The 26,652-nt window shown below is 37.9% G+C and overlaps 2 protein-coding genes across 2 annotated transcripts in view; one reads left to right on the plus strand and one right to left on the minus strand.

The window, feature by feature from the left end:
• The window catches only part of trappc12 (trafficking protein particle complex subunit 12), a 29,092-nt gene extending 5,072 nt beyond the window's left edge, over positions 1-24,020 (plus strand). Inside the window, exons 4-12 of the mRNA XM_044141953.1 lie at positions 11,504-11,617; positions 11,992-12,130; positions 15,492-15,604; positions 17,321-17,393; positions 18,296-18,369; positions 19,717-19,815; positions 20,826-20,929; positions 22,000-22,087; positions 22,278-24,020. Coding sequence (XP_043997888.1) covers positions 11,504-11,617; positions 11,992-12,130; positions 15,492-15,604; positions 17,321-17,393; positions 18,296-18,369; positions 19,717-19,815; positions 20,826-20,929; positions 22,000-22,087; positions 22,278-22,520 — 1,047 coding nt within the window. The 3' untranslated portion in view covers positions 22,521-24,020. The remainder of the gene's footprint in view (positions 1-11,503; positions 11,618-11,991; positions 12,131-15,491; positions 15,605-17,320; positions 17,394-18,295; positions 18,370-19,716; positions 19,816-20,825; positions 20,930-21,999; positions 22,088-22,277) is intronic.
• A 33-nt stretch (positions 24,021-24,053) lies between these two features.
• On the minus strand, positions 24,054-26,562 carry adi1 (acireductone dioxygenase 1). Its single transcript, XM_044141957.1, has 4 exons — positions 26,313-26,562; positions 26,041-26,160; positions 24,784-24,963; positions 24,054-24,403 (listed from the first exon to the last, which is right to left on the minus strand). Exons 1-4 carry the CDS (start codon positions 26,433-26,435, stop codon positions 24,287-24,289), a joined length of 540 nt encoding a protein of 179 aa, XP_043997892.1. The 5' UTR covers positions 26,436-26,562; the 3' UTR covers positions 24,054-24,286.
• Positions 26,563-26,652: the final 90 nt, after the last annotated feature.

Below are 26,652 nucleotides of genomic sequence, written 5' to 3' on the forward strand. Positions count from 1 at the left end.
TGGCAAGGAAGGTGAAAGAAAGTAGTGGTGTGTGTGAGAGTGAGATGTATAGAGACGGAGGAGCGCTTCACCTGGCCTTAAGCATAAACAAAGGTTGTACCCGACATTATATGTGTAGAGCTTATTGGACACTTTGATACTACTTTATCCTAAAAGAAACTGATGAAAGTTTGCAGTTTTAAAAAACTACGGCAGCTGTTGGAACTGGAAAATGTATCACTAGCAAAATCTCAATGTAACTGGGGACTGCTTGAAACTCTGAGGCCTTACTGGTACTGATTTTAAAAGACATGCAGGTTGACTTTATTTAGTATTTCTGAAGATAATAGGTTGTGTTAGATTTTATGCTGGGCTTTCATCCTAAAGGTCTGAATAAAAATGTAACGTAAAACATGTATCATTCTCCTTCGGCTTAACAATTATGCACCACTTGGAAATAACCTATCATATGAAATCCAATTATAATTGTGGTTGTCAACGAGACAAAGTCATGTTGAAAGAAACATGAATATTTTTTGCAAGACACTTCAAGTTGTCACAACTTGTTTTGTCAGGTTTAACATCTAATGTATGATTTAATGGTACTTTGCAGCCTACATAGATGAAAAAATAGTGTTTTCTAAATGTTTATAAAAATTGACCAATACATTAGTGAAAAATCTCAACTACTTGATACTACTAGTTTTTTAAATTGAATCTGTTGGTGTTGAACTATGGCATAGGATTTGCTACTAGCTAATAGTTGATTCCGAGTGTGAAACGTTTCTTTCAGTTTTGGTCTTAACTTTACCTTTAAACATCAAATATAAATCATGTTGTGTTTTAGGCTACTAATTTGATTCAGCATTGCTTTGTGGCAGGCTTTTTACCCTTATTTCCCTCTAAGCTCGACACATTAATTAAAAAAGCAGTATTCTGGAGAGAATTCTGTTTTCTAAAAACAAGGGAATTCTATGTTTTCAGTAGAAATTTTAGTATTAGTAAAAACCACAGAAATAAAACTGAGAAAATGAGCTTGAAACTTTGAAAGTTTAAAGTTTGAAAGTTATTAAATTAATTATGAGTCAAACTGGCTTTTGACCAATTTCTATGGCTGATGCCCGTAGAAAAAATAAAAATAAAGTCCAGATATTTGATGTTGATTAGTTTTTACTGTTTACCGTTTTTAAATTGTAAACTGTTGAACCTCAAAACGTGTGTTTTTATTGATTGTCACTGATTAGACTGTGTTCCTCATGGATGTTTCCTTTTTGGGCTGATTGCCCGATCTGCTTCTGATTGGCTTAGATGTTTCCTGGTCTCTATATATACACACACATTGATTGGTCTTGAATCTGTAACAAGCTCACTGTGGCATGTAGCCAAATTTCATCCATTTTGCCGAAATAACAAAACTTGGAAACACCATGGAGTGCTGGTGTTCCATTTTTGTCTTCATTTTTTTTTTCTTTTTAGTTTCTTCAGCACCATGCATTGATCTACTCTACCTTTTTTCACCCTAGAGTTGTGCATACTTACCACTCTGACTGTTGAACGTAACTTGAAAGCCTTTGATTAACGTGGTTTTGTGCAATTATTTATCTTCCCTGCTTCTCGCCCTCATTTTGTAACATGATCATGCACCCATGGCTTTTACTGACATATATTTTTTGAAATGCACAGGAAAAGGGTCTGTATAAAACACATATACATAGTTTTGTTGTCGATCCACTAATCAAAATCACTTTTACTGATGTTTGGATCAGACAGCCTCTTCTCCGTTTCCTGCCTTCTCTTTTTGAATTCTACTGATTTACTTACTAATAAATTATGAAATTTTTAAACTTCTGGGATCAAACAAGCTCGTAGATCAAAGCTGCCGAAGGTGATGTATCTCAAAGAGCTGGGAGGGAAGGTTAAAAATGAGAATATGAGAGGACGTGCACAAGCAAGCAGAACATGCACCCACACACACCATTACTCATATGCAGACAGGGAAATGAACATGTCAGAATGCTGCTGGCCGTTAAAAGCAGATTATGGGTCAAGACATCCAATCAATCATATAGCGCGGAAACACCCCTTCTTGTACCTTCTACCTGCTCTTCAGATGCCTGATTGGACATCTACATTCCTGTGTCTGACCTGTATTTACTTCATGACATTATACATTATGTGATGTTTGCTGTCAGCTGTGATCCTTCTTAGTTTATGGCATTTTGCTCGGGTGACATTAGTGCTCCTTTAATAGGGCTGCTTTCATGTGTGTTCGTTGCAGAGCCCCGCTATGAGCTGGCAGAATGAGTCATGCTGCAGAGTCTTGGAGTGACTGCACCCTATGGCACCATCAATGCTCCCTTTATTCATATATGCACTCACACGTTTATAGCACACACAAAGATGTTCTAAAAACAGCCAAATATAAAAAATCTGTAAAGAATCGTCAGTTTTCTCCTCTTTGGAAAAATCTAGAGCTCTGATTTTATAGACACACACAGTTAGTTTTCTTGCAGATAAAATTTACACTGGAGAAAAACTTTACCACTACTTTACAGATCTGATGAGATGTCTTTGATCCAACTGCTTAAAGAAAAATAACTTCCTTAGGACTAAAAAAAGCTTAAAATATCACTACTGTCTACTGTTTAACTCAGAAGATGTATCAAAGAATTTCTTTCTGACTTGCTTGCTTTCTTTTCTTTGTGACCCTTTTTTTCATTCTTGTTGTATTCCTTCCTTTTTCTTTCTCATGTCCTTCTTTCTTATGTCCTACTCTCTTTCTTTGCTTCCTTATTAAAAGGAAGCAAAGAAATGTATTTCTCTCTTTCCTTCCTTCCTTTTTGTATTTCCTGATCTCCTTCCATACATCTTTTCTTTATGTCCTACCTATTTTCCTTCTGACCTTCCTTGTGTCCTACACCACATTTCTGTACTTCTTCCTCTCAACCTTTTCCTTTTTTCTTTCTCATTTCCTCTCTTTGTTCTTTTTCCTTCTCATGTCTTCTTTGTTTAATTTTTCCTCTCCACTTTTCCATCCTTTAATTTTTCCTTTTTTATTTTCTTCATTTCTTGTGCCTGTACTTCCTCTATGCCTTTGTTAACCTTCTATCTTTCCTTTGTGCCCCGTCTCCATTTTTTCCTAGCTTCCTATCGTCTTTCTTTATGTTTCATTCCTGCCTTCCATCTTTCTTCCTTTGCATCCAATTGCACACTTTGCCCACTGTAGAAATGTATATCTTTAATTTGTAGTCAGTGTTCATGGTCTGTAGTGAGATTCAAAAAACTGAATCAGGAAACTTTTACATGAAGCATTTATGTTGGAACCCTTATATGCATTTGGTCCTTAATGTATAATACAAATATTAGAACTGTGAATACAAAACTATGCACTCAATTGTTTAATGTCTATAAGAAATCATTAAACAAAGTTTATATAACCCAAATTATCTAACTCTCTGACCAGCAAGTGATTAAAAAAAGAGAACTCTTAAGTGCATGTTATTTGGTCCTTAAAGGAACTATAGCTGTTGATGACACTGGGTAATCTATGCATAGTTCGGGACTGCTTCTCTAGCCATCTCTCATTGTCCTCCAGTGACCTCAGTCTCCTCTCTTGTCCCGACTGTGGCGTGGTCAGCAGTAAGCTTGTCTCTGGCTCAGCACCACCCAGGGCTGGCCTCATCTGTCCCCTTCATTAGCAATCACCCACCTCTTCTCTTTCTCATCCCCTCTTTCTCCTACGTCTTTGTCTCTCTCCTTCTTTCCTCTTTGCTGCCCGCCAGAGAATCTAACCTCTCCTTCCTCCCACAGTTTGACGCCGTCTGGGCCGGAGGCCAGCATGTATGTTTGTGTGTGTCATTGCGTGTGCAAGAAGAGAGAGAGAGAGAGAAAGAAAGAGACCCACCTCGGCTCGTTCAGACAGCCTCCTCATAATGACTCCAACGACCCAGCTGCTGCATTGCACTTTGATATCATTGCCCTAACCTTTACTTGTCATTATCATAACCTTTCTACATAGCTGTCATTTCCACCACTAGTTACTCTCACAGACTGGGGTCTGAGAAACGCACTGTCAGCTTTTGTTGCGCTGAAGGGCATGTTTAAACCTTAGCAGAAGTTGTTCTCACCTTGCTCTACGTACAGTGGCTGTGGCCATATGATCCTTGTTGCAAAGTGCAGGTAAACTTCACCCTGTTGCTTACCAACATAGTGCCTTCTGACATCTCAGGAGTGACACGGACAGAAATGGAAATGTTGAAGTAGAATACGACACTTCATGGCAGTATGTCACTGCCACTATGCCGGTGTATGGGACTTACAGTCAGTGCTTCACATTTAGTCCCCCTGGCACAGACTACTGCAATAGTACATTGGTTGAGATGACTGACAGAGAAGTCTGCAGCCTCAATAATATGGTGCCAAATTTTAAGTCGGCCTGTTACTGGATTTTAACATCTAACATCTTCCTCACATTAATTTCAATTTAGTGATAAATGGCCCCTTTTACTAGAATGAAGAATGATGATAGTTATTTATTTCTATGATGCATTTGCATCATGCCACTACAAATCACGTCTGTTTTGTATGTAGCTGCACATTTCAGCTATTTTTATCACTCATTTTAGCAAAGCAAGGCTGTGCATTTAAATCAGTCTTTTGTAAAATAATTTAAGCTGGGTTTTTTTACCTTTTAGGTAGTGCATGATCAAACCAACAACTCAAATTTAATAATGATTAGATTTTGTTTCAAGTTGTACAACATTTTTAACATTCTTATGGTTTATACCATATAATATTTGCATCCTATTATCAAGTAGGCTTTGTGCACACCTTGAAATTACATGTTACAAAATGTTGACAGAAATCATAATATTTAAGCAAGTTCTAGTATAAATGGAATTTTTTTTTTTTTTTTTGCTCATTTTGAAGGAGACTGCACATTCTGCTACTTATAACAACTCAAGCTTTGCCTGATTGGATTGAGTTCATTTGTAAATATCCATTTACAAAGGTAAAAAAGAAAATACATAGTTTTCTTCACAAAGACACCAAGGCTTGCATGTATTCCAAAGGTTAATAAACAGAAGCTTGTTTAATTTATGTATGCTTTTCCAGCATACATAAATTTTTTGTGATTTTTTTTTTTTTAATTGAGAGTAATTTACTGTGTTTTGGTTGATTATGTAGAATACTTTGAAACTCATTGAAGTCTGAAGCCTTAATGTGATAAAAATGTGAAAGGAAAAAAAGAGGTTCAACAGTTATAAATAACTTTCTCTCACTAGATTTTCAGTTTTAGTTTCCATGTCAACTTCACCTCTGTGTTATGTGCTACGGATAAAGACTTGCCTACTTTGGGAGCCGTTGATTGCAGATCAGGGTGGGCACACAGCTCTGAAAGCTGTCCTCCGTAGCACTCTCTGAGGGGAATAAGAAATGCCGTTACTGTTGACAAGCAAACCATCAGGCACTATCCAGTTGCCCACAACTCAATCAGTGGTTGATGTTACCCAGAGGAACCTCACTTACAACATGAAGCAGTGTTGAGCCAACTTGGGGAGTATTATTGGGAGTTTTCTTGCAAGCTATGTGCAAGTACAGTGTATAAACGTGGTGTTTTATGTTGCCTTGTGTCTCACCATCTCTCTGTGATATTGTTTGAAGAGTCAGAGTGATTGCCTGTGGGAGACAAAACGACTGCTTTGTGAACTGCATATCAGCACAGTAACCATCCCTCAGCTGGGGGGCAATATCTGTCCCCTGGTTCAAGTGTCCGCAGGCCAACAACAGAGGCATCAAAGTGGAGCTAGCCAATGACTGGCATACACTTTTAGGATATTACTATATTTTCCTACAGCCTCAGTGTAATCCAAAATGCAGAAGCTTAATTGAAGTAGCTCTGGAGCTCCCAGTGTTAACCAGGGCTGGTGTGAGGAAGCCCTTTTAAGTGTGATTCGCCTGGAGGCCCCTGGTCTTGTGAGAGAGAGCAAGTGGGCGTTCGTTTGTTCATCAGGCTTTGTTATGCAGAGGCTTTTTTCAAACTCACCAAAGGATAGACACAATGAACTTCCGATCTTCAACACAATTAAGAAGCATCACTCCTTTTAACTGGCAAAGAAACTAATTATGTGTGTTTGTATGTCTGAGGGAGTGAAGGAGGCCATTATCTGTGCACATTTGTATTGCACACATTTGCGTGTGCCACCCAAACTCTTGTGTGTCAGAGTTTGGGTGACCCATTTTTAGTCAGACTTGTTAATTACTAATTGGCTTGTTTTGTGTAGCTTTAAACATACTGAATGCATTTACTCTGCAAGATATTATTTTAAGTAGCTATGCTACTTTTCAATTCCTTAATAGCCTTTCTTCATGTCCTTCATCTTTTGAAGTGTTTTAAACTAATGCAAACATATATCAGCCATTAAAACAAGATGAAAAATGTCCCTTTCCTGCACTGTCTGAGACATGACAAAAAGAATCCCAACACACACATTGAGCTTCTTATTTGATGAGACTCGCAATAAATCACCTTGGTAATGCCTCCTTATTTCTTTTTGGGTAGAGCTGATTATAAATTATTGCTAAGTCATTTAAGCTGTGCTAAATTATTAATCACCATCAGTCTATTGCTTAGATTTTTTATTTTTTTTATTCCGCCACTGATTTTGTGTTAATTGAAATTATTCAAGCCTTTAATTCACAAAGGTCAAAACAAAGAGGGAAGTGACGGGACAAGGAATTCTTTCTTCTTCTTTTTTTTTTTTTTCCCAAATGAAATTGAGTCAACACTTGGTCATGTCTGCTTCTGGGAGTCCTTAAACTATCCTACAGGGGTTTTTGAGATTTTCACTTCATAGGTGAATGTATATTACCAGTAAGTACTACAATGTATATTTCATCTGTAAGGATCACAGATTAACAAACTATCAGGGTGGTATTTTAATTTGAGAACATTTTGCATCAGTCTATATTTCTGCTTGGGACACTGTTGGAGTCTTGTTTACATCTTTTTGCCTGACATCTGACAGTATTGTGAATGGAGGGATATTACATTCAGAATTTGTTCAACTGAAGCTGGATCATTGTCTGTTGCTGTATTATTTACCCTTTTAGGAGTGTTCCTTAGGGCTCAATCCTTGGCTCAGCATTATCTTCTATAAATATTAATAATATTGGTTACATTTCTGAGAAGAAAATACTGATTATTGAAACTTCAATACCTCTACAGATGGCTCTCTGTTCTTTTTACTTAATAGAAATATGTTTGGACCATCTTTTTGACACTAAAGGCAGTTTCTTGTGATCATTTTTTGACCTCCTTCATTCACTCTTCTAGTGTTCAATGCACTCTCTATGTGTAATGTTATCAGTCATCTGCCACTCTCTTGTTACAGAGTCTGCTATAAATATGCAGCCCATGCATAAACATGGGGTAACACAATGTGTTTCCAATTCTTGTTTGCTGCTCATCATTGCATTTTTGCACAACCCAAATTCCTTATCTAACTTCCAGCTTGTTTGTGTTGCCTGTTGACAGTTGTAACTTTATTGCTGCTAATAATGTTTTGTTGATGATTCTTACCTGAAGGAATTTTGGTTAAATTACCTTACAAACTACATTTTGCTCTGTTTGTAAGTTCGTATAAAGCTGTAGCTGGAATCATTTAAAAATGTACAAATTCACCTGTACAGTAGCTCATATTCCCCCCCTCATGTTCATGGGGCTGCACAGCATCAGGAAATCCTCTGATAGCAATAATATTGGTAAACATTGTGATGATATCTGATACAATATGATATGTGCCTTTTATTCTCCTTTTCACTCTTTCTCATCTTTGTATCCTTCAAATTTTGACCTTTAGCATTTTGGGTAATCTCATCTGTCTCCAGGGTGAGCATCGGTTGCCATGAGACTCTTAACTGGCTAAGCATTACATTAGCATGTAAAATATATGTTCATAACACTTGGAAGGTTTTAGGAAACAGTTATAGCACTCCTAACAGTGTTTTGCAATATGAATGTTTTGCATGCTCATGTTGTCAATGTATTTGTAATATATAGGGCAGCCTGACTTATTCAGATTGCAGAAGAGCAGTGGGGGACATCTTAAATGACTCTAAAATATATGCTACTGTTTGTAAAGACCCAGAACGGTTTCTTTTTCTTCAGTTGGCTAAACAAAGATTAAATTGGAAATATAAAAGAAATTCTGCAGCTTAGAACAGCTCCTCATAAGGCCTCCAGCAGCAGGTTCACAGACTAATGGACCTCATTCATCCTTTAGTCCGTAGCAAAAAAAAAAAGATGCACAATCTCAGGAAATAAAAGTACTCTCTAAATATTTTTTTCTTTGTAACTCTATCAAGATTTGTTCTTTTAATTTTATTCTTAGTGTTACACAAATGATTTCTCAGATTGGACAATCTTCTATAATCAATAAAGACAAATTGTGTTCTAATAGAGAAAGTCAGTGTTGCTTAAACCCTGCTCTCTGGCTGAGTTTCAGTGAGTGACCTCAAAGATAAAACGGGCTGTGTCAGGCAGCTAGAATAAGGCTAGCTGACCAAATTGGCCTTGAGAAATTGAAAAGATAAAACATGTTATATCTGACATTGTAATGAATACTGGCAGCATGAGCAAAGACCCTTTATGTTCTAAATGTTAGATTAGCATCTGGATTCAGTGCCGCCTGTGGTTGTTCGTATAGTTTCTTTTCATCAGTGAGGTCAGACCTCGGTCTGCTCAAATTTAAATCACAGTGAGCCTCAGATGTCTGTTATTATCCCACTCGAAGGGCGCTCACATTACATCTTCAGCGGAGTCCTGACCCTGTCACCTTGCCACTCGAACAATGCAGGCCGTTAGCTTGCTTCTCAAATCACCACCTCCTTTTTCGGCTGTGATGTTTGGTTTGGTTCAAGACCTAAAATTACAGGGTGGTGTAAGATAATATCAGAGCAGTGAGTTATGCAAGGGTATGATGCTGCATCGTTGCATAAGGACTGAGCTGAAGTTCACTTATTGAGGCTTTGGCACTTTTTTTCTTTTTTTGACTATCCGCTTTGCATACTGTCTCCTCCACATCTTGCTGTCTGCTCCACAGGCCAATGTCTCTAGACTCTGAGATCCTGTTTCAGTTTTTATAGTTTTGCTTGTTTCCCTCCTGCAGCCAGCTTTAAAGCCTTTATTGTTCCTCTATTAATGTCGGCCAGATTTCTTTCATCCATATCCCGTACGTGCTCCTCTGAAGCCCTTATCCCTTTTTGTCCCATCTCCACTGTGTGTCTGTGTGTGTATGTTGAGGAATGCGGTTATCGCACAACAATCAACCTAAATCCCAACCTCACGAAGACACTTAGAGACAAACGCTTGCACACCTGTCTTGTTTTTATGCCCTGTGGCAGGGCAGTGGTGTACTGTAGCAGGATGTGCTTGTGTGTGAGTGAGTGCAGCTGCTTTTGGCCATCCACGCTGCCTCCTCGTTTTCAGCTTCATTTCCCCCCCTAATGAAGATTCAGAGGCAGTGCAGCTACTGGCGCAGGGCAGGAGAACTGAGCGGAGGAGGGCGGGACGAGGAAAGAGCAAAGCACGAGGAAATGACAGCAGGATGAGGGAGGGAAAAATTAGACCGCGATGAAAGGGAGAGGAAGTGGGGAGATGGAGGGAAAACAAAGGTAGAAGAAACATGGAAAAAGAAAGGAAGAAAGGATACAGTTGAAAGAGAGCATCTACAACAGAGAGGGACAAAGAGAACGCTGATGAGTTTTCCGATAAAGATGACTAGAACGAAAGTTACCCTCTCTCTTTCGCTGTCTCCTAATTAGCTCTCTGGCTGTGATGAATGGCGCGGCACTTAGGACCCAATCGGCAAGCCGACCTTGTCATGTGTGCTGATGGGGTGGGGTGACTCTCACACCTCCGCCTCCTCTTTCCCCTTCTCTGTATTGTACCACCTCCTGTGGAAGCAGATGCTGCTAATATCTGGGTCTGTGTGTGTTTGTGTGCATATTCACTCCTTCTCTGGGTTTTAATGCGCTCATATGTCTTGTACATCAGCATACATGAAAACGCAGCCTTTGTTTAATGTGCTGTGTTTTCTATATTTCAGGCTGAGATGTAGTGATATTGTCATTGACGTTAGCATATATCTACACAAGTATATCCTCAAAAATCAGCGAATTCCTGTGAGTCTCAGAAATGACTCTATTCCTATCAGCACATGTGGTTATTGTGATAATCTGCTCTAGGTGCAACAAAAGAAAAAGAAATTTATAATACTGCTGCTCTCTTCTGTAGCTTGCTGCAATCCGGTCCACAAAAAATAAATTGAACTTTGAATATTATTTTGATGTTAATTTTTCAGTTTGCCTTCTTTAATCATTCTTGGTGTGGAATAATGAAATGTAAATTTCACACCAAGTGTCTGAAAGTAACCCAGGTACTTTGGTTTATCTATCTAATGTAAATAAGATTGGGGTTTACTTACATTTTTATTAGTACCACGATTACCATCTTCATCACAGGACACAATTTAGGATATTTTAAGCTTTGTAATTCATTTTCACCTTTTATTACCTAGACACAAAGAAACAGCAGTTTTTAGCTGGAATGACATCACCAAATAAACTTATATGAGAATATAAATAGATAAGAGCTCCAAGTTCATAAAGTAATAGTAAGATTTTTTGAGAAACAAAAATATTTGGATAAGTGTGAAAATGAAAAAAAGACTTTTGAAAAAAATTGGTTATCCAGGCTTTATTTTGCACCCCAATGTTTTATCCCTCCTAGATTATACACTTGCTTTCTTCCTTCCTTCAGTGTTTCCTTCTTTTTTATTTCTGAATATTTGATTGATTAGACCTTTTCTTAATACCACCATATGATAAATATTTTTTTATTGACTAGACCAAAGGGGTAAAACATCAAATTAGTCAAATCAATTTTCAAGAAATAAAACTAAGAATTGAGCTCCACTTTTGCCTCTTTTTAAATCAAAATTGGATTCAGCATGCTGTTTTTGCTCTTTCTTTAATACAATCAACTTGATTTTCTTTATTCATACAGACATAAACCCACATATTGTGATAAATCTCCAAATGTCAGCTGTATAATTAGCCTTAGCTAACAAACTCCAGGATGACTTTGAGCTAAAAGTCCAGGTTGTTTCTCATCTCTACTGTATTAGCACTACTTGCATAGATCTTTTCCTCTATTTGTCCAATATTTCAACATCTAAAAGCTCTGGAGCTCCTGTTGGTCTTTTCCATAACAAGTAAGGAGTAGAAACAAGGGTTGAAGTTTTTCATTCTGGATTCATATTTCTAGAACTTTGCAAATGCATGTGTGAATGAGAGAAAGAGCCTTAAAAAACGATCAGATTGCAATACAGAATTATTGAACTAGAGAGCTGTCATTAGAGGAAAGCAGAAATGTTGCTTCAGACAAAATGCATGATTCATAACAGAGTCAGTCAATCATTATGGCGTCCCTCTGACATGTTGCGACTCTACTTCCCCGCAGAGCACTAAGAACTGGCGGGCTGCCGTGGATCTGACAGGACGGTTGTTGACAGCTCACGGTCAGGGATACGGAAAGGCCGGCCAGCCAACCTCTCACACCACTGACTCACTGCAGGTAGTGACTTCTCTTCATTCATTCATTTCTCTGTTTGTACCCATCGATTATTGTGTTTCTGTTGGTTGCAGAGATGATGGGGAAAAGTCTTCTAAGTCACTGCAATCAAATTAGTCTTTAGCAGCAAATAAAACTCATTTAGTATTTAGCATTAGTGCTGTTAATGTTAGATTTCGTCTTCTGATGTACATCTGCAAATGTTGAATTGCATTTTATTACAGATAATGTTTAAGTGGCACTGCTCAGAATGAAGTGTATAATAATTGATCTCAAATGAAAAGATAAAAACATTGCTTTAGGTTGATAAAAGAGTTATTTTATCTGTTAAATCACATTAGTTTGATAAATTTGTTTGTTTCATGCGTGTGTTCCAGCTCTGGTTTGTGCGGCTGTCTCTTCTCACCAAGTTGAACCTTTTCCAAAATGCTGAAATGGAGATTGAACCCTTTGGCAACCTCGACCAACCAGATCTGTACTATGAGTACTATCCAACTGTTTACCCTGGGAGGAGAGGTACGAGCATATTCACCACATTATTTTCTGGCATTAGCATTCTACAGTACTTTTGGTTTTGACCACAGGTCAGATGCTCAAAGTTAAGTACTCCTCAGCCAAACAACCATGATTTTTCTTTTCTTTTTTCAGAATTACTTTTCGATTTTATTCGTCCAAAAGCTTTTCCATGAAAATTGCTTACAGAGAACTTGAAGCTTAATAATATTTTTAATAAGAGCTCTGAAAAACTGAAAGCATGCTCTCAAACAAGATTCTGCATTTTAACCAAGTTCTTTGGAAACTCAAGCACACCACCACTGTCCTATTAAATATTCAAAGAAAAGTTCTACCACAAGCTTGATATTAGACTGTATCATTGAGAAGCTCCAACAGCTCTACTTGTCTCCAGCAGTTCTTTGGTTTTGTTTTTCCTCTTTTTTCCTCTGCATGAATTGCTCTCTAATGTATTCCCATTACTTTGGATCTGCTTCGCCCCTCGGGCTACCACAGTGAAGGCAGCAGCAGAGACACAGCTGCACATACACAACATTTGAAGATACACTGCACAGTTTTCTAAAGAGAGCACCGATTGACTTTCCATTGCTCAATATTAAACGCTTTATGCCCTACTAGGTGTTCAGAGACAAACTGGCGTGAGTTGTTGCCTGGCATCAGAATTCGAACATGTCTTTACTCCGGCTCTTGCATCGAATATCTATTACCCGCGATCACATTCTGTGTATGCCTTAAGACACGACTGCCCCATGTATCTCTCTTCTAAAGGATTGAGATCGACCAAGCCCTCAAATAAAAAAAGTCGATGTTTGTTTGTTATTATTTTGTTTATAAAGTGAAAACTTGGAGACTGTGGTAACTTCACTCTTTCAGAGGAAGCACTTAGGTTAAGGGGTGGGCAATAAAACGATAACGATATCTGTCGCAGTAGACTTGTGATCAATATTAATAGAAAATATGTCCAGTAGGATGTATAATTTTATTAAACTCCAATGTTTAATGAAGCATTAAACATCTTGCATTTTGGGAGATGTAGGCAGAGAGAAAAGGAACAGTCAGTCAACGAGGTTGATGTGATCAACAATCACTCTTAAATAAACTAGCAAAAGCCTAATGAGTAACATCCGCAGTAGCAGTTTCATGTTGTTCCCGACCTACTCAGACACTCTTTACTCCTCAAAAGTTCTGCGCCTTTGGTTTACTCCAAGCCTTTTATCACAAATAAAAATCTTAGTTCTTTGAAATAGATCGTCTTTACCATTTATTTTGACTCACCCAAATGGATTTTGTGTACAATGTTTTTTTGGTATTTTTTTTCAGATATGTCACAAACCAGCAAGCAAGGACAAAATTACCTTTGCCCTGCTAAAGTTTCTAAGAAGAAGCTTTTTTTGCCTTGGTGTTGTGTTTTTGTTAACATTCATTGTACTCAGAAATTGAATGAACAGAATTGTAACTGTAGGTGACACTGTGAGGTGGCACTAAAGAAAAATATTATCCAAAACTTCACATCATCATTCTATTGCTTTTCTGCTGTCTTTCTGCCTTTCACATGCTTCACATGCTTTCACATGCTGGTTTCTCTCTCACATCTTTAACACATGTAAAAAAATAAAAAATGGAAGAAATTGAATCAAATTTTAGACCATGCAGCAATGAAAATTGGACGACATTACTTACTACTATATTTATCAATCATCAGTTACAAGGCGGTTTACATGTGAAAATGATCCACGATTACCCTCGGTCAATATTAATGACGTAATTTTTAGCATAGAATTCACATTTCTACACTGGAAGATGACATTATATTGATGCCTCAGCATACAAATGTCTTTTTTTACTGTCAGTAATCGGTACAAAACTGTTTGCAGGAACTTTTATGCATTTTTATAGTAGCAATTAAACATGGTTGTTGGTAGAAATAAATATATTTTGGTTTACACATGCCAGTTCTCACTAACTACAGAAAAAAATCAACATTAATAAAAGCAAAGCTACTAACCTTCAAGCGGGATACAGTGGTCCACCGATAAAAACAACCACTGTTTAGTACCTTAGAAAGTCAGGTATAAATCATCATTTAGATGGGGAATTGTTGACATATGGTTGGTATGAAATTTTCCGTAATTCTTTTTTGTGTCCTCTAAAGCCTAGAATGAGAAGACTCCATAAGTACAAAATGCTGAAGAATCTAAAGGACAAAAAATATTTTTATAGAAAAGCTTGTAACCTGTCTTTCTGTCAACCTAACTGTCAGAATCACTCTATTGTCATTGTACAGAATCGCAATGAAAATATTTCTGATTCTGATAACTAGCCGACATAGAAAGCTGTGCGACTGAGACTAAAACTAGAACTTTTTCCAACGCAGTAATGTGGTTTCAGTAAGGAAGGTTGATGGGAGAGTCTGCCAACCTGTTTCTTTAGCTGTATAAAGAACTGGCAAGCACATAATAAGCAACAACCACAGTGAGCTGCTCGTAAGTGTTGAAAAGACAGGATCCCTGGAGTTATGAGGACTACAGAGTTAAGACATGTTCTAGTTACAGCAGCTATTCATTCACAAAAGAAGCATGCCTAGATCCTTTTATTTTAAAGAAATATCTATCCATACTGCCAAAGAAACTTTCAAAAAACACCAAATTCTAACTAAAAAAGTTCTGGCCGAGAAGTAAAAATTAAATTTTAATCTGATTCCAACGACTAAAGCCCAAAAAGACTGAGTAATGAATCACTTCAGGAGATAAAACTGTGTAAAACGGGACAGAATCGCAGCCGGTATGTGTTATGGGGGAAAACAAGAGTTATCATGGCTTCCATTTTTAGATGCCGAACACCAGCGGATAGAGAATATAGATAGAAATTGAGATACACACTGGCAGAAGCAGCAGCCAAAGATGGAGTAGCTCGCAGAGTTTCAGATCAGATGACGGTATCAAAGAGACCCTGATCAAAGCCTGGGGACTCACCTGAACACAGGCTTTTGCTCAGGGGTGTGTGTGTCTGTCTGCCTATCGGTGTGTGTGTGCAAGAGTGTGAATGATGTAGAGGCAGGCAGAGGGATGAGGCAGGCAGATGAGTGATGGAGCTGTGCGGCACACAGAGATGGAGAGATGAGAGGCTTTAATAAGCAGCCATACGTAGCTCGGTGCCATCTGTAGGTTCCTGCCTCCAGGGCTGTGTACAGTCTGTGTGTGGGTGGATGGCTTTATATTCTCATCTTTCTGTCTTCACTCTCCTGCTTCGTTCCCATCCCACCCCGTTCCATATTGTCCCCTCTTCCTCACACATTCTCTCCCTCCCGTTCCTGTCTTCCCTCCACCCATCTCCACCCCTTTTTTGTTGTTGTTTTTCCATCCAGGCTCAATGGTGCCTTTCTCCATGCGGCTGCTGCACGCCGAGCTTCCCCAGTACCTGTCCAAACCCCAGGAGGCTCTGGACCGCCTGCACAACCTCAAAACTGTCTGCCTTGCTGTTAGTGAACACACACACACACACACACGCCCACACACACACACACACACACACACACACACAGTCTCAAGACAAAGTTTTTAGTCTCCTAACAATTTTCGAAGTCCCTAAACTCCCCTAAAATGTTGATATTTTAATTAATCTGGAATGTACACTGTGTCTTGAAAAATATGTTTTAGGTCTGAACAAGTACAGGAATAAGAAACATGATGCATATAAAACTTTTTTTTTTCTTTCAAAAGCAAGATTAATTTCTGCAAGGAAAATAATTGAGTATCTGACACAATCATTTATGGATTTCAAGTTTCTATTTTACTTATTGACATTCATTCAAACATTTATAAAAGTAGCATAATTGTGTAACATTCCTGAGTGATTAAATAAGTCTTTACACTGTTGGAAATTCTAGAATGAAAAAGGGATTTTCTTAAAGATTTTAAGATTACGACATTTTGTGTTTAACAATAGCAGACTTAATATTTTATGAAGTTTCAAGGTAACATAACATTAATGCACATTAAATTCTATTTAACGCTGGATTTTGAAAATAATAATAAAATATAATTGTGCCTTAAATATTCCTGGTCCTAAACCTGGCTATGTAAATGTTCTGACAGAGTTGGATTTGGATAGAAAAGATACTTTAATTTAATTAAGATTACTTTAATTATTTAACTTTTGAAAGACGAAAACCTTAAAAAATAACTTCAGCTTTAATTAACTGAAATTTTTTTTTAGCTACTTAGACGATGCTATACAACCACATATCTTTCTTAAGTATAGAATACATATGTTCACTGGATTTATATACAAAGAAGTTAGAAATTTTCCAAAGATAATAATAAAGTAAAATTAACTATATTAAATATTATACTAAAGGTTTTTGAACTAACGAACGTAAACCTTGAAATATATACATTTATATATTTAATACACATATATATAGAGAGAGAAAAATTATGTTTTTTGGCCACTACAGGTAAAGAAATTAAAAAGTCTTAAAAACTAAAGTTACAGCCAGTTAAAATTAGTTTTTTGTCCAGAAAACAGAAATAGGGAGAAATCGGTGAAGACACTGATGAACTGAAAATATCAATATCGATGTAATTCATTTTACATGAATTGTTAAAATGAATTAAAATTCATTTTACACCAGTACTTACACCAGTAAGTGTGGCATTGAATGAGTATTATAAAATAAAATATGTGTGTGTTACATTTTTTAGACTACATTTAGTTAAACCTTAATTTTATTATTGCTTTTCTTGTTATAATCCAGTTTCTGCTACTCAAACACACTTTTTGAATGTTTTAGCAGTTAAAATGTAAATGCATTATTTTCTGTAAAAGTATACATTAAACAAGATTTGGCTTGAAATGAAGATTCCCGTATTTGACTTAAATCTGTTGTCAGTAATTGTTATGAAGCGTGCTGAATGATAGAAGGTGTAAAAGTTAGGTTGTAAAGGTGTAAAAGTTCCACTCAGCCCAAAATAATTTGATTCGATTTGTAGCTTATTCTTTATAATTATTGTTGAAAATTAAATTTATACAGTAATGGTGTTGAAGTTTTTTTATTATTATTATTTGTGAAGACTTGCAGAAACCCTGATTTAAAAAAATAAAAAATAAAAAAGCCCAAAATATTATCTGAGAACTCATTTTATTTTTTAACATGCTTGTGATATTTAAAATTTAAATCCCCTGCCTGCACAGATACTGGAAAACCTGGAGAAAGGCTTGGCAGAGGATGGCAGCATGATCACCCTAGCACAGGAGAACAGGCAAGGTAAGCAAACACACCGCAGAGAATCCGACCTGGCTGCGTTCCCAGACTGCATCGCATCGTGGGAGGAAAGTCAGGTCACGGGCCTGAACAGTTAATCCAGATGCACACCTGGCGCAGGACTGCAGCATACTTCAGCCACACATACAACCACCCAGTCTCAAGCACACACCTATGCAGTAAAAGTGTTTAGCCCCTCACAACTCCGCTGCTCTCACTGAATGTTAAATGTTCTCTACAGCTCTTCACGCCATTTGGATCAATACGGATCAATCCTGCCAATCCACTCACATCTGCACTGGAGTGTGCGAGGGAAATTTACCCAGATCCGCCTCCACGCAACTTGAATCTGACCCAGAATCGGGGCCATGTAGCTTCTAAATACTTCTTCAGCATCTGTTTATCAGTTTGAAAATGTGCCCTCCGATAGCTTCAGCTGAGCTAAATACTGGAAAATTAGCTGGGTGACGCATGTATGACTGTATCCGTGAGGGCGCCTCGGTTCAGCCAGTTTCTCCTAACAAAAGCAGCGTAATGGCTGTGTCCTCTTTCTCTCCTACCCACACAGACAGTCGATAACGCAGGGCCTTGCCTTCACACATCAGAACCCCACTGAGTGATTAGCTCTTCCCTCAGCTCCGTCTCCCACAAACACAGTGATGAATAGTAACAGGCTCTTCCCACAGCAGACAAAGAGGAAATGTGCCGCAGTGTCTTCCTCAGCACCTCGCCTTAAAATAACCCAGGTGTTACAGCTGGTTGTAATGAGAGGGATGGAGGAGCGAAGAGTGTGGAGGCTTTTCAGAAAACTAGGATATCTCAGGAATACCCAAAAAGCGATAGGAGTGAAAATAGAAAGTCATTGAACCCCTCCCTTTTTCACCGTGTCTCTTTCCTGTTTATAGCATCCCTAAAGCTGTGGAGGTCTCGTCTCAGTCGGGTCATGTACTCCATGGCCAACTGCCTGCTGCTGATGAAGGTGGGTGCGTGTGTTTGTGTGTCACTGTGGGTGTGAGTCTCAGAGATCTCTGATGCCAGGCTAGTGGTGGATTCACAGTGAAATCCCCACAGACTGACCACTAATTGGATTCTTGGTCAGAGAAAGAAGGAGCGGAGAGCAAAGAGGGGGGGAGGTGATGGTGGTGTGGGTTAAGATCAGGCAGTAGAGAGAAACACAGTGCCATCTACTGCAGAGACATGAGATTACAGTCAACGCGGTTTCGTTCTGGGCTTGGATTCCGATCCACAGCATCCCGGTTTTGCATTTTAGGATTGCAAAATCCTAAAACTTTGTGAAAAATAGCCAAAATATGCAGATAGCATTTTAAGGACCTTTAAGAAACACGTAAGAATTTTAGATCAAGAACCTCGTAAAGTAAATTCTACATTATTTGGAATCGAAATGTAAATACTTCTCCTTCAAACGATCACAAAGACCCACACAAAATTCTGCTTTTTTTTTTTTGCAATTTAAGATTTATATGAGGGATTTTTTTTTTCCATAATTTTGCTCTTTCTTTGCTTCAAAACAGTTAAGAGTCCTACTAGGTTTTCCTGATGATCAGTTCTCCAGGCCTTCTGAAGAAGATTATAATTATAATAAAAGTAATAATAATGATAATGTAGAAATAGTTTTTAAACAAACAAACATCCTGTAAATCCAACAGAATATTTTTAATAAAATTTATTTTTTTACTACTTTGCTGTGTTGATATTTTATGGATTTATCCCTTGAGTTTAGAATGCTTTTTATGCAAGACCCATGGCTCAGAGATGGGTGAAACATACAAAAAACTGTTCAAGAAGAAAAGAAAAAGTAAGAAAATTTGTGAAAAATAGCCAAAGTATGCAAATAGCATTTAAAGGACCTTTCAGAAAGCCTGACGAATTTTAGCTCAAGAACCTCGTAAAGTAAATTCTGCATTTTTTGGAATCAAACCCTAAAGAAATGAAGGTTCTGTCCACATTAAACTCGGTTTAAAGGCAAAGTCAAAGGTTTGAGTGCATTCATATGCACATGCATGTTCAGTACACTCCTCCTGTGCCCCCTCTCTCAGCTCGGTACACAAAGAGTCCACACACACCCCTGTCTGACCTCTTTGCATCCTGTTGCTCAGCTTTCAAGTCACCAAGTGAGCGATGCATCGCAGCACATCGTCGGCATGGGTGGAGGGTCTCAATGTCCTGCTAATACTCCAACTGTTTGACTATGCTCTCTCCAAACTCCGCTCTGTTTATCTCTCTCCACCCTTGTGTTTTGCTTCACTCCTTTTCCACTCATTGTTCCCACTCACCGAATGCAATCTTGGAACCCATTTGTCCTCAGGACTACGTTCTGGCAGTGGAGACCTATCACTCCATCATCCAGTATGAACCCCAGCAGAGAGTGCAGCTGCTCAGTGGAATCGGACGCATCTTCTTGCAGGTCTGTGCATCACCAGATGGACGAATGGACTATAAGACTCCCTGGACACAGAGTTAATTATCCAGCTTTGCACAGTATGCCTTATGCTCCAATAGACCAAAAATAAAAAAAACACCTTTATTTTCTGTTAAAGAGGTTTTGATTAATGTCGTGCAAATGCAAAGACTGTAAACCAGCAATTCATATTTGGTCTTTTTAAAGGCAGGAATGGTTTGACTTAGTTTGTATTTTAGAGGATTATTTTTCTTTTGACATGCAATACATATATTCTTTTAAAGTGTTAATGTCTTTCAGCTTTGGGTTCATGCTAAACAAAACCCCCTGAAAACAAGAAGTCTATGCAGCTCTTTCTCAGCAACAACATTTTATTAAAAAACGTTGACCCTGCTATTTTTGGCAGTCAAGCAATTTAGTTGTAGTTTCTTAACTGCTTGACCATATTGACACCTTTTGAATGTTTGTGCTGCATTAAACAAGTGCCTCCACATATATTACAGGCATGGAGAGCTTGAATGCATGGTACTTGGAAAATTAGCAAACACCTATTGCATTCCAGGCTGAGTGGTATTGTGATTACTAACAATTTGTGAGAGTAAAGTTATAAAGAGCATTTTGTTCCAGATGCAACTTTCATTTGTCTTTTATATAACAGATGTTTTATGTACATATAAAACACTGCTAAACACTTATAACTTGCAACTACTTTAGCAAAAATGTTCTTTTGGGTTTTTATATAATATTGTGGTTTGTTATAAACACCAGTCATTACTTCCATGTGTGTTGGAGAGGAAGTCACAGATGTAAGAACTTGCTGCTGGGAGCAGATTGAATAACTTAGAGAATGAATGGGTTTCTATTCCACAACAGTGTTCAGATTTTTTTTTTTTCTGCAAGGATTTTTCTTCCTTGCAGATTTTTCTTCCTTCCCCGTTTTTTTTTTTTTTTTCGGTTTTTTTCCAGGCAAAGACAGAGATCAGCAGTTAATGTACAGCTTCTTTATAATTTCCCAGATCGGAGATGTGAAAACTGCAGAAAGATACTTCCAGGATGTGGAGAAAGTCTACGAGACAAAAGGGAGTAACTTCAGTCACGCTACATGTGTTCTAATGAACAGGTACATGCAGATTAAGGGTTTTGCACTTATGGGGTAAAATTTGTGCTCATCTGGGAAAGAATACACCTATTTATGCCTGATTTTCTAAACAGGAAGTAGCATTTCTGCTCTCTGGCCTGAGGTGGTGGAGAGTATTAAATAACACTGGCATATGTTAATGATTACTTCAGTAAAAGGTCTGAACTTTGGGTGATTGCAACAACGTTTTTCCCCTTTTTTTAGTGTTCTGTTGTGGATTTGCTGCTATTTTTGAGTTGGGAGGAAGGTTCATATCATCCAAGGCAAACTACAGAAATAATCTGAAGTATTTTTTAAAAAATATTAAAGTAAAAAATAAAAATGCTAATTCATCCTCTGGATTACAGTGGGGAAAAAAACTGGTCTGTGCAGTGTGACCAGTAGGTGGCAGTGTGGATCATGTTGCAAGTTAAACAGAATTGGTTGTTAACTAGAATGAAACTGAAGTAAGATGCACAAAATTACAGATTAATTTTTACAGGAATTTATTTGAAATACAGTGATTTGTTTTTTCATGCCAATGGCTGTTATGCATTTTATGTACCCTGAAATACTAATGGAAGTATGTTAACAAATGCCAACATATAAGAGAAATGCAGGACAACAACTGTTCTGTGACTCAATCCTTTACAGCGGAACTAAAAAAAATCCTATGTTGGAAAAACTTGACATTTCATGTTTTACCTGAATATAATTATTATGAATTGGTCAACATGAAATTGTGATAAGAACTTGAGTGTGTGTGGGTGTGTGTATTTAGACATTTTTTTTAAAAAACTACTCAGATCACGTGATCTAAGTGCCTTCAAGTTAAATTAATTAATCAGTATTATTATTATTATTATATAATACAGAAGCATAATTGTAAAACAGCACTACCTGTAAAAGAGAGATAGATGGCGCTGTCTTTAGTTTGTCTTTAGCCAGCTGATCTGATGTGTGTGCAGCAACAAAGTGGACATGGGCAGTGGATGAATAAAACGATTGACTTTCCTGTTTCTAAACTTGTGAGTATAATATCTGAGTGTAACATATTTCTACCTGTTTTTCAGGGCCTTCGTCTACCTCAGTCAGAATAATTACGCTGAAGCACACGCAACTTTCCTTGAGGTTTTAAAAATTGACCCAAAACATCCAGTTGTAAGTATAACTATATAAGTATTAGAGTCTACACATTAAAAGCTTTAATTAGTGTGGTTGGATTTTCTGGGGTTTTTTTACCCAAGGGAATATACAACAATTATTTCAAATATCTTTGAAATGTCCAACTAATTTCTATGGAACGGCCTTTTATTTGTGTTTTTTTTTGTTTGTTTATTTGTTTTTACAGGCAAATAACAACGCTGCAGTGTGTCTCCTCTACCTGGGCCGCCTAAAGGAGTCATTGGGCCAGCTGGAGGGCCTGGTTCAGCAGGACCCCACCCAGTACCTCCACGAGAGCGTCCTCTTCAACCTGACCACCATGTATGAACTGGAGTCGTCGCGCAGCACCCAGAAGAAGCAGGCGCTGCTGGACGCTGTGTCCTGCCGGGAGGGAGACAGCTTCAATGCGCAGTGCCTCAAATTGGTCTGAGAGAAAGAAGGACAACTGGGAAAAAACTGTGCTGCTGCTGCTGCTGCCCCGTGTTAACGACGGGTACTACAGCTCTGTGTTCAGAGAGGGACTAAGCCGGACTCCTGTGGGACAGTAAAACCAATGCTTACTGTTCGGTTTCAGAGATGATAAAAGGGGATGTTTGAGATCGGCTTTTATCGCACTAACGCGATCTAGCACTCCTGCCATGTGAGCAGCGACCCAGGAACAGTCCTCACTTATAGCATTTTGAGACTTAAGGAATTTGTGGTGAATGTGCTTATTTGTTCTGTTGTTTGTGCTGCAGCTCTGCATAAATACTGAGGGAGTGAATGCCTGGCTCCAAGGCAAAAAAAAAATAATAATAATAATCCAAATATGCAACACGTGACATATCTGACAACAAGATGAAACACTGAAAGAGGGATGGAAATGCATAATGATGGAGCCAATATACTGGCAAAACGATGGAAGAATGAATGTATGGTTTAACAGATGGAAGGAACAGGCTCTTAGTGAACAGGATAAGGAATGAGTCTGGTAATATGGTAATATTAATGTTCTCTCCTCACCCAAACATAAAAAGCCTCTTAAATAAAATTCAGCAGTTTTCCAGACTGCTTAGGAACTGTGTGCAAGAAGCTTTTCTACATCCAGACGCTGATCAGACAGAACCCTCAGTTTTATCAACTAAAAGTTGTTTCTTTAATGGTTCATTATTACCTGGATACAGTAATGTTAGGTTTTCTTTAGCTCTGCTCCAACCATCAAGTTGCATGTGTGCAACACTACTCAAAATCTTCTGGATGGATCTGCGTTAAAAATTTAAGTAAATCTGGGATAAAGCTTGATCCACATCAGTGATTTCTCTCTCTCTCTCCCTCCAAGCTGGAATGTGGTTCTTTTTAGGCCCGTCTATTTAAGCTGTCACATGACCCTCTGTTCAAAGATCATTACAGCGAGACCAACCATAAAAACAGCCCCATCTTCTGTAGTCACTTCAAAAAGACAAGATAGGCTGCTCTTTAAAATCAATAAACATGTTTCCTAAACATTCCTCTCAGTAAATATATTACAACTGAGAAATTCAAAATCCCCCCCAAAAAAATAATGATGTATATGAGCAGTTTTCAGAAACTTTTAGTCAGGAGGACGTGTTGTTACACTACAGGAGCTGCTGGCTCACAGTGAGACCAGGCCTGGGCATTATCTTGAGCTTCAGACTCCTTAAACTTTTTAATGCAGCTTCTACAGGATTACCACTAGATTTCGTCACTCCTGCAGTGAAAATTAACAAGCCCCTCAGATTGCATCGGTTTCATTCCCACTGAACAGAAATGGAAAAATATTCAAAACCCAAAGTTGTACATATCTGAAACGTCATCTTGATTATCTTATTGATTCGTTTTGCTTTTTCTTCTGCTGTTGTCTTTATGTTTATCATTATGTATGTATATAAAGAGCTGTTTTATCCTGAATAAATCTATTGTGTCGCAGTAACATGCTGGAATTAATAATAGAATAAAAGACAAATTAATAGTAGCAGATTTATTACTAGCGTATTAAAAATGTACATTGATCTGTCATGAACACTATTTTGTTTCTTTCCTGAGCTTGGAATTAGAAATTAGACTAATGCTTTATTTGTTACAAATGAAGGCACTCGTCTTTTGTTGCTGGCAAAGAAGTTACCTTTTAGTCAAATAACTTCAAACTTCTTCACCTCAAACCCAGGTAAAATCAAAAGCTTAAGTATCTGCAGCCTTTCAGGATCCCTGCAGCGAGGCCACATATTTCTGCCGGATGTCGAAGTCATCTGCCGGCCGGTTGTAGGCCTTCCACACCGGCTCCCCGACAAACAGCCGCATGGCTTTGGTGAAGTTCTGCAGAAAAAAACACTCTCAGAAAAACCTGACTGACGTCCCAGTTCATCCTCTACGTAAACAAAACTGCATGTCACTAACAACCTATCCAGTTCACAAACATTAATTCGGTTCGGTGTGATGATTAAGGGAAATCGTCAAAAACTCGCTCGCAAAAATGTACTTAGAACTTTGGACAAACGCCTCTGTTGGCTGTGGCTTGAAGACGCCTCCTTCAGGCATCGTTTTGGTCCATTCTTCAAACCCTGACGGTTTTGTAGACCTCTTCTACAAACTAAGGTTTAGTTCTTTCAGTAAATTTCTAACTTATTTAATACTTTTACCCGCTTTGTATATTGCTAAATTATTGAATTATCGGGTGCGTCAAATCTGCGGTGTACCGTCTCATCCAGGGTGAAGCGGTGGTAGATGCCGGCCGGCAGGGTGATCAAGTCTCCCTTTTTCATGGCGATTCGGATCCATCGGTCCTCACTGTCCCGGACATCAAAGTAGGCCTGTCCTTCCAGGATGTAGCGGATCTCATCATCCAAATGTAAATGTTCCTCATAGAACATCTTCAGCTGAAGTATAAGGTACAGTAGTGAAATTAGTATCTGAGACAATAGTAGTGCTGCTAATGATGCTGCCTGCATATGTCTATATCAGTAAGAATTGCGGTATGTATAATGTACCTGAGGGTTTGTCACCCATCTAAACTCATTACTAAAGAACATATAAAGCCTGCAAGCTTTAAAATAACTTGTTTCAATATGCAAGTTTGTCTTTGTGTTCCTTAGTAATACTGTCGAATTTCTTTACAGCTTCTATTGATTTTTTGTTTGTTTGTTTGGTTCCATGAAGATACTGATGCAGGTCTTTTCATAATTTTGCATTGTTGAAGTACCACTTTCAGCAGCGGGTTTGGGATTATTAAAAGAGTCGAGATTATGGATTGATGAAACAGGAGCATAAGGAAATATTAAGCTAAGAACGCTGGATCACCTGTTCTCCCATTAATGAATAATGTTAGAAAGACATTAAATATGTGGTCAATTTAATATTCAGATTTATTTTTCTGAATATACTGTATATTTATTTCTTTATTTTGTTTTTCATTTAACAGAAGCAAATACAGTAAATACTACTTCAAATCTATAAAATATATAGATAGTTGTAATGCATAGAAGTTTTGAGCCAAATATCATTTAAACCCCAATCTCTGGTTAGGCTTTTAAGGATTTTAACATCAAATGTTTATAACATACTTATTTTAACAACTTATGTTGCCAACTCATGTCTAAAAAGAATATTTAATTTTTTTGTATCCGTAAAGATTAATTAAACTTTGAAAAATAAATCTGGAATGTGGTCATAACTCACGCATTAAGAGAGAGCATAAATATGATATTAAAAATAAAATTAACTGCAGTTTACTAGTGTAGTTAGGTATGATTAATAAGTTGATTTCTTCTGTTTACGATGCTGACTGCAATGTTTTTTTAGCAATATTTTTGTCCTTATTACAACAAATCTTGCTAATCCTGCTTTTATTACATCTCCTAATTGCCCATTGCCCACTTTGGAGTACTCAAAACTTGTACTCAAGAAATTGCACAACTTCCAAAATATTTTTAGACAAGTGGAAGTAAAAGAGTTACCTTTTCCTCGTAGTTGGGTAGTCTGTCCCTTTCAATTGTAATAATGTCCATGTAGGAGTATCCTTGCTCTTTTCGGATCTTTTCCAACTCTGGATCTGTTTCATAGGTATCAGCATTCAGCTGCAGGGACACAATAAGCAAAAGCAGAGCTGCTCAGAACGGTTTGATTTGTATAATTAAGACGCTGTAAGAGTTAAAGTGGCTACATGATTATGAGGAATATACTTCTGTCTACTGGTGTCGAGCAGCAGCTGAGGAATCTGTGTATTTACTTTCCAGTAGAAAACTCCGAGCTTCCTCAATTCGTCCAGGGAGACGGACTGATTCGGGTTCAGTCTATGGGGCTTCCTCTGGTCCTCGTCTGAGCCGTCCATGTACCAGGCTTCTAAACCCATACTAAACACTTCCGGCTCGGTTTTCACTCGCAAACAATTAAAAACTAAGGAGATCTGCGATAAATCCTTGACATCTGACAAACGTGCATTTAGGACTAAAACTCATGTGACTGACGCAGTACGTCTTATTGTCACGGATTAAACCAATCACAGTGAGATGTCCCGCCCAGTTGTCTTTGATCGATCCAATGACAGAGCGAACAAATGCTGCGTTCAA

The sequence above is a fragment of the Gambusia affinis genome, linkage group LG16 (assembly GCF_019740435.1).
Source record: "Gambusia affinis linkage group LG16, SWU_Gaff_1.0, whole genome shotgun sequence".
NCBI lineage: Eukaryota > Metazoa > Chordata > Actinopteri > Cyprinodontiformes > Poeciliidae > Gambusia > Gambusia affinis.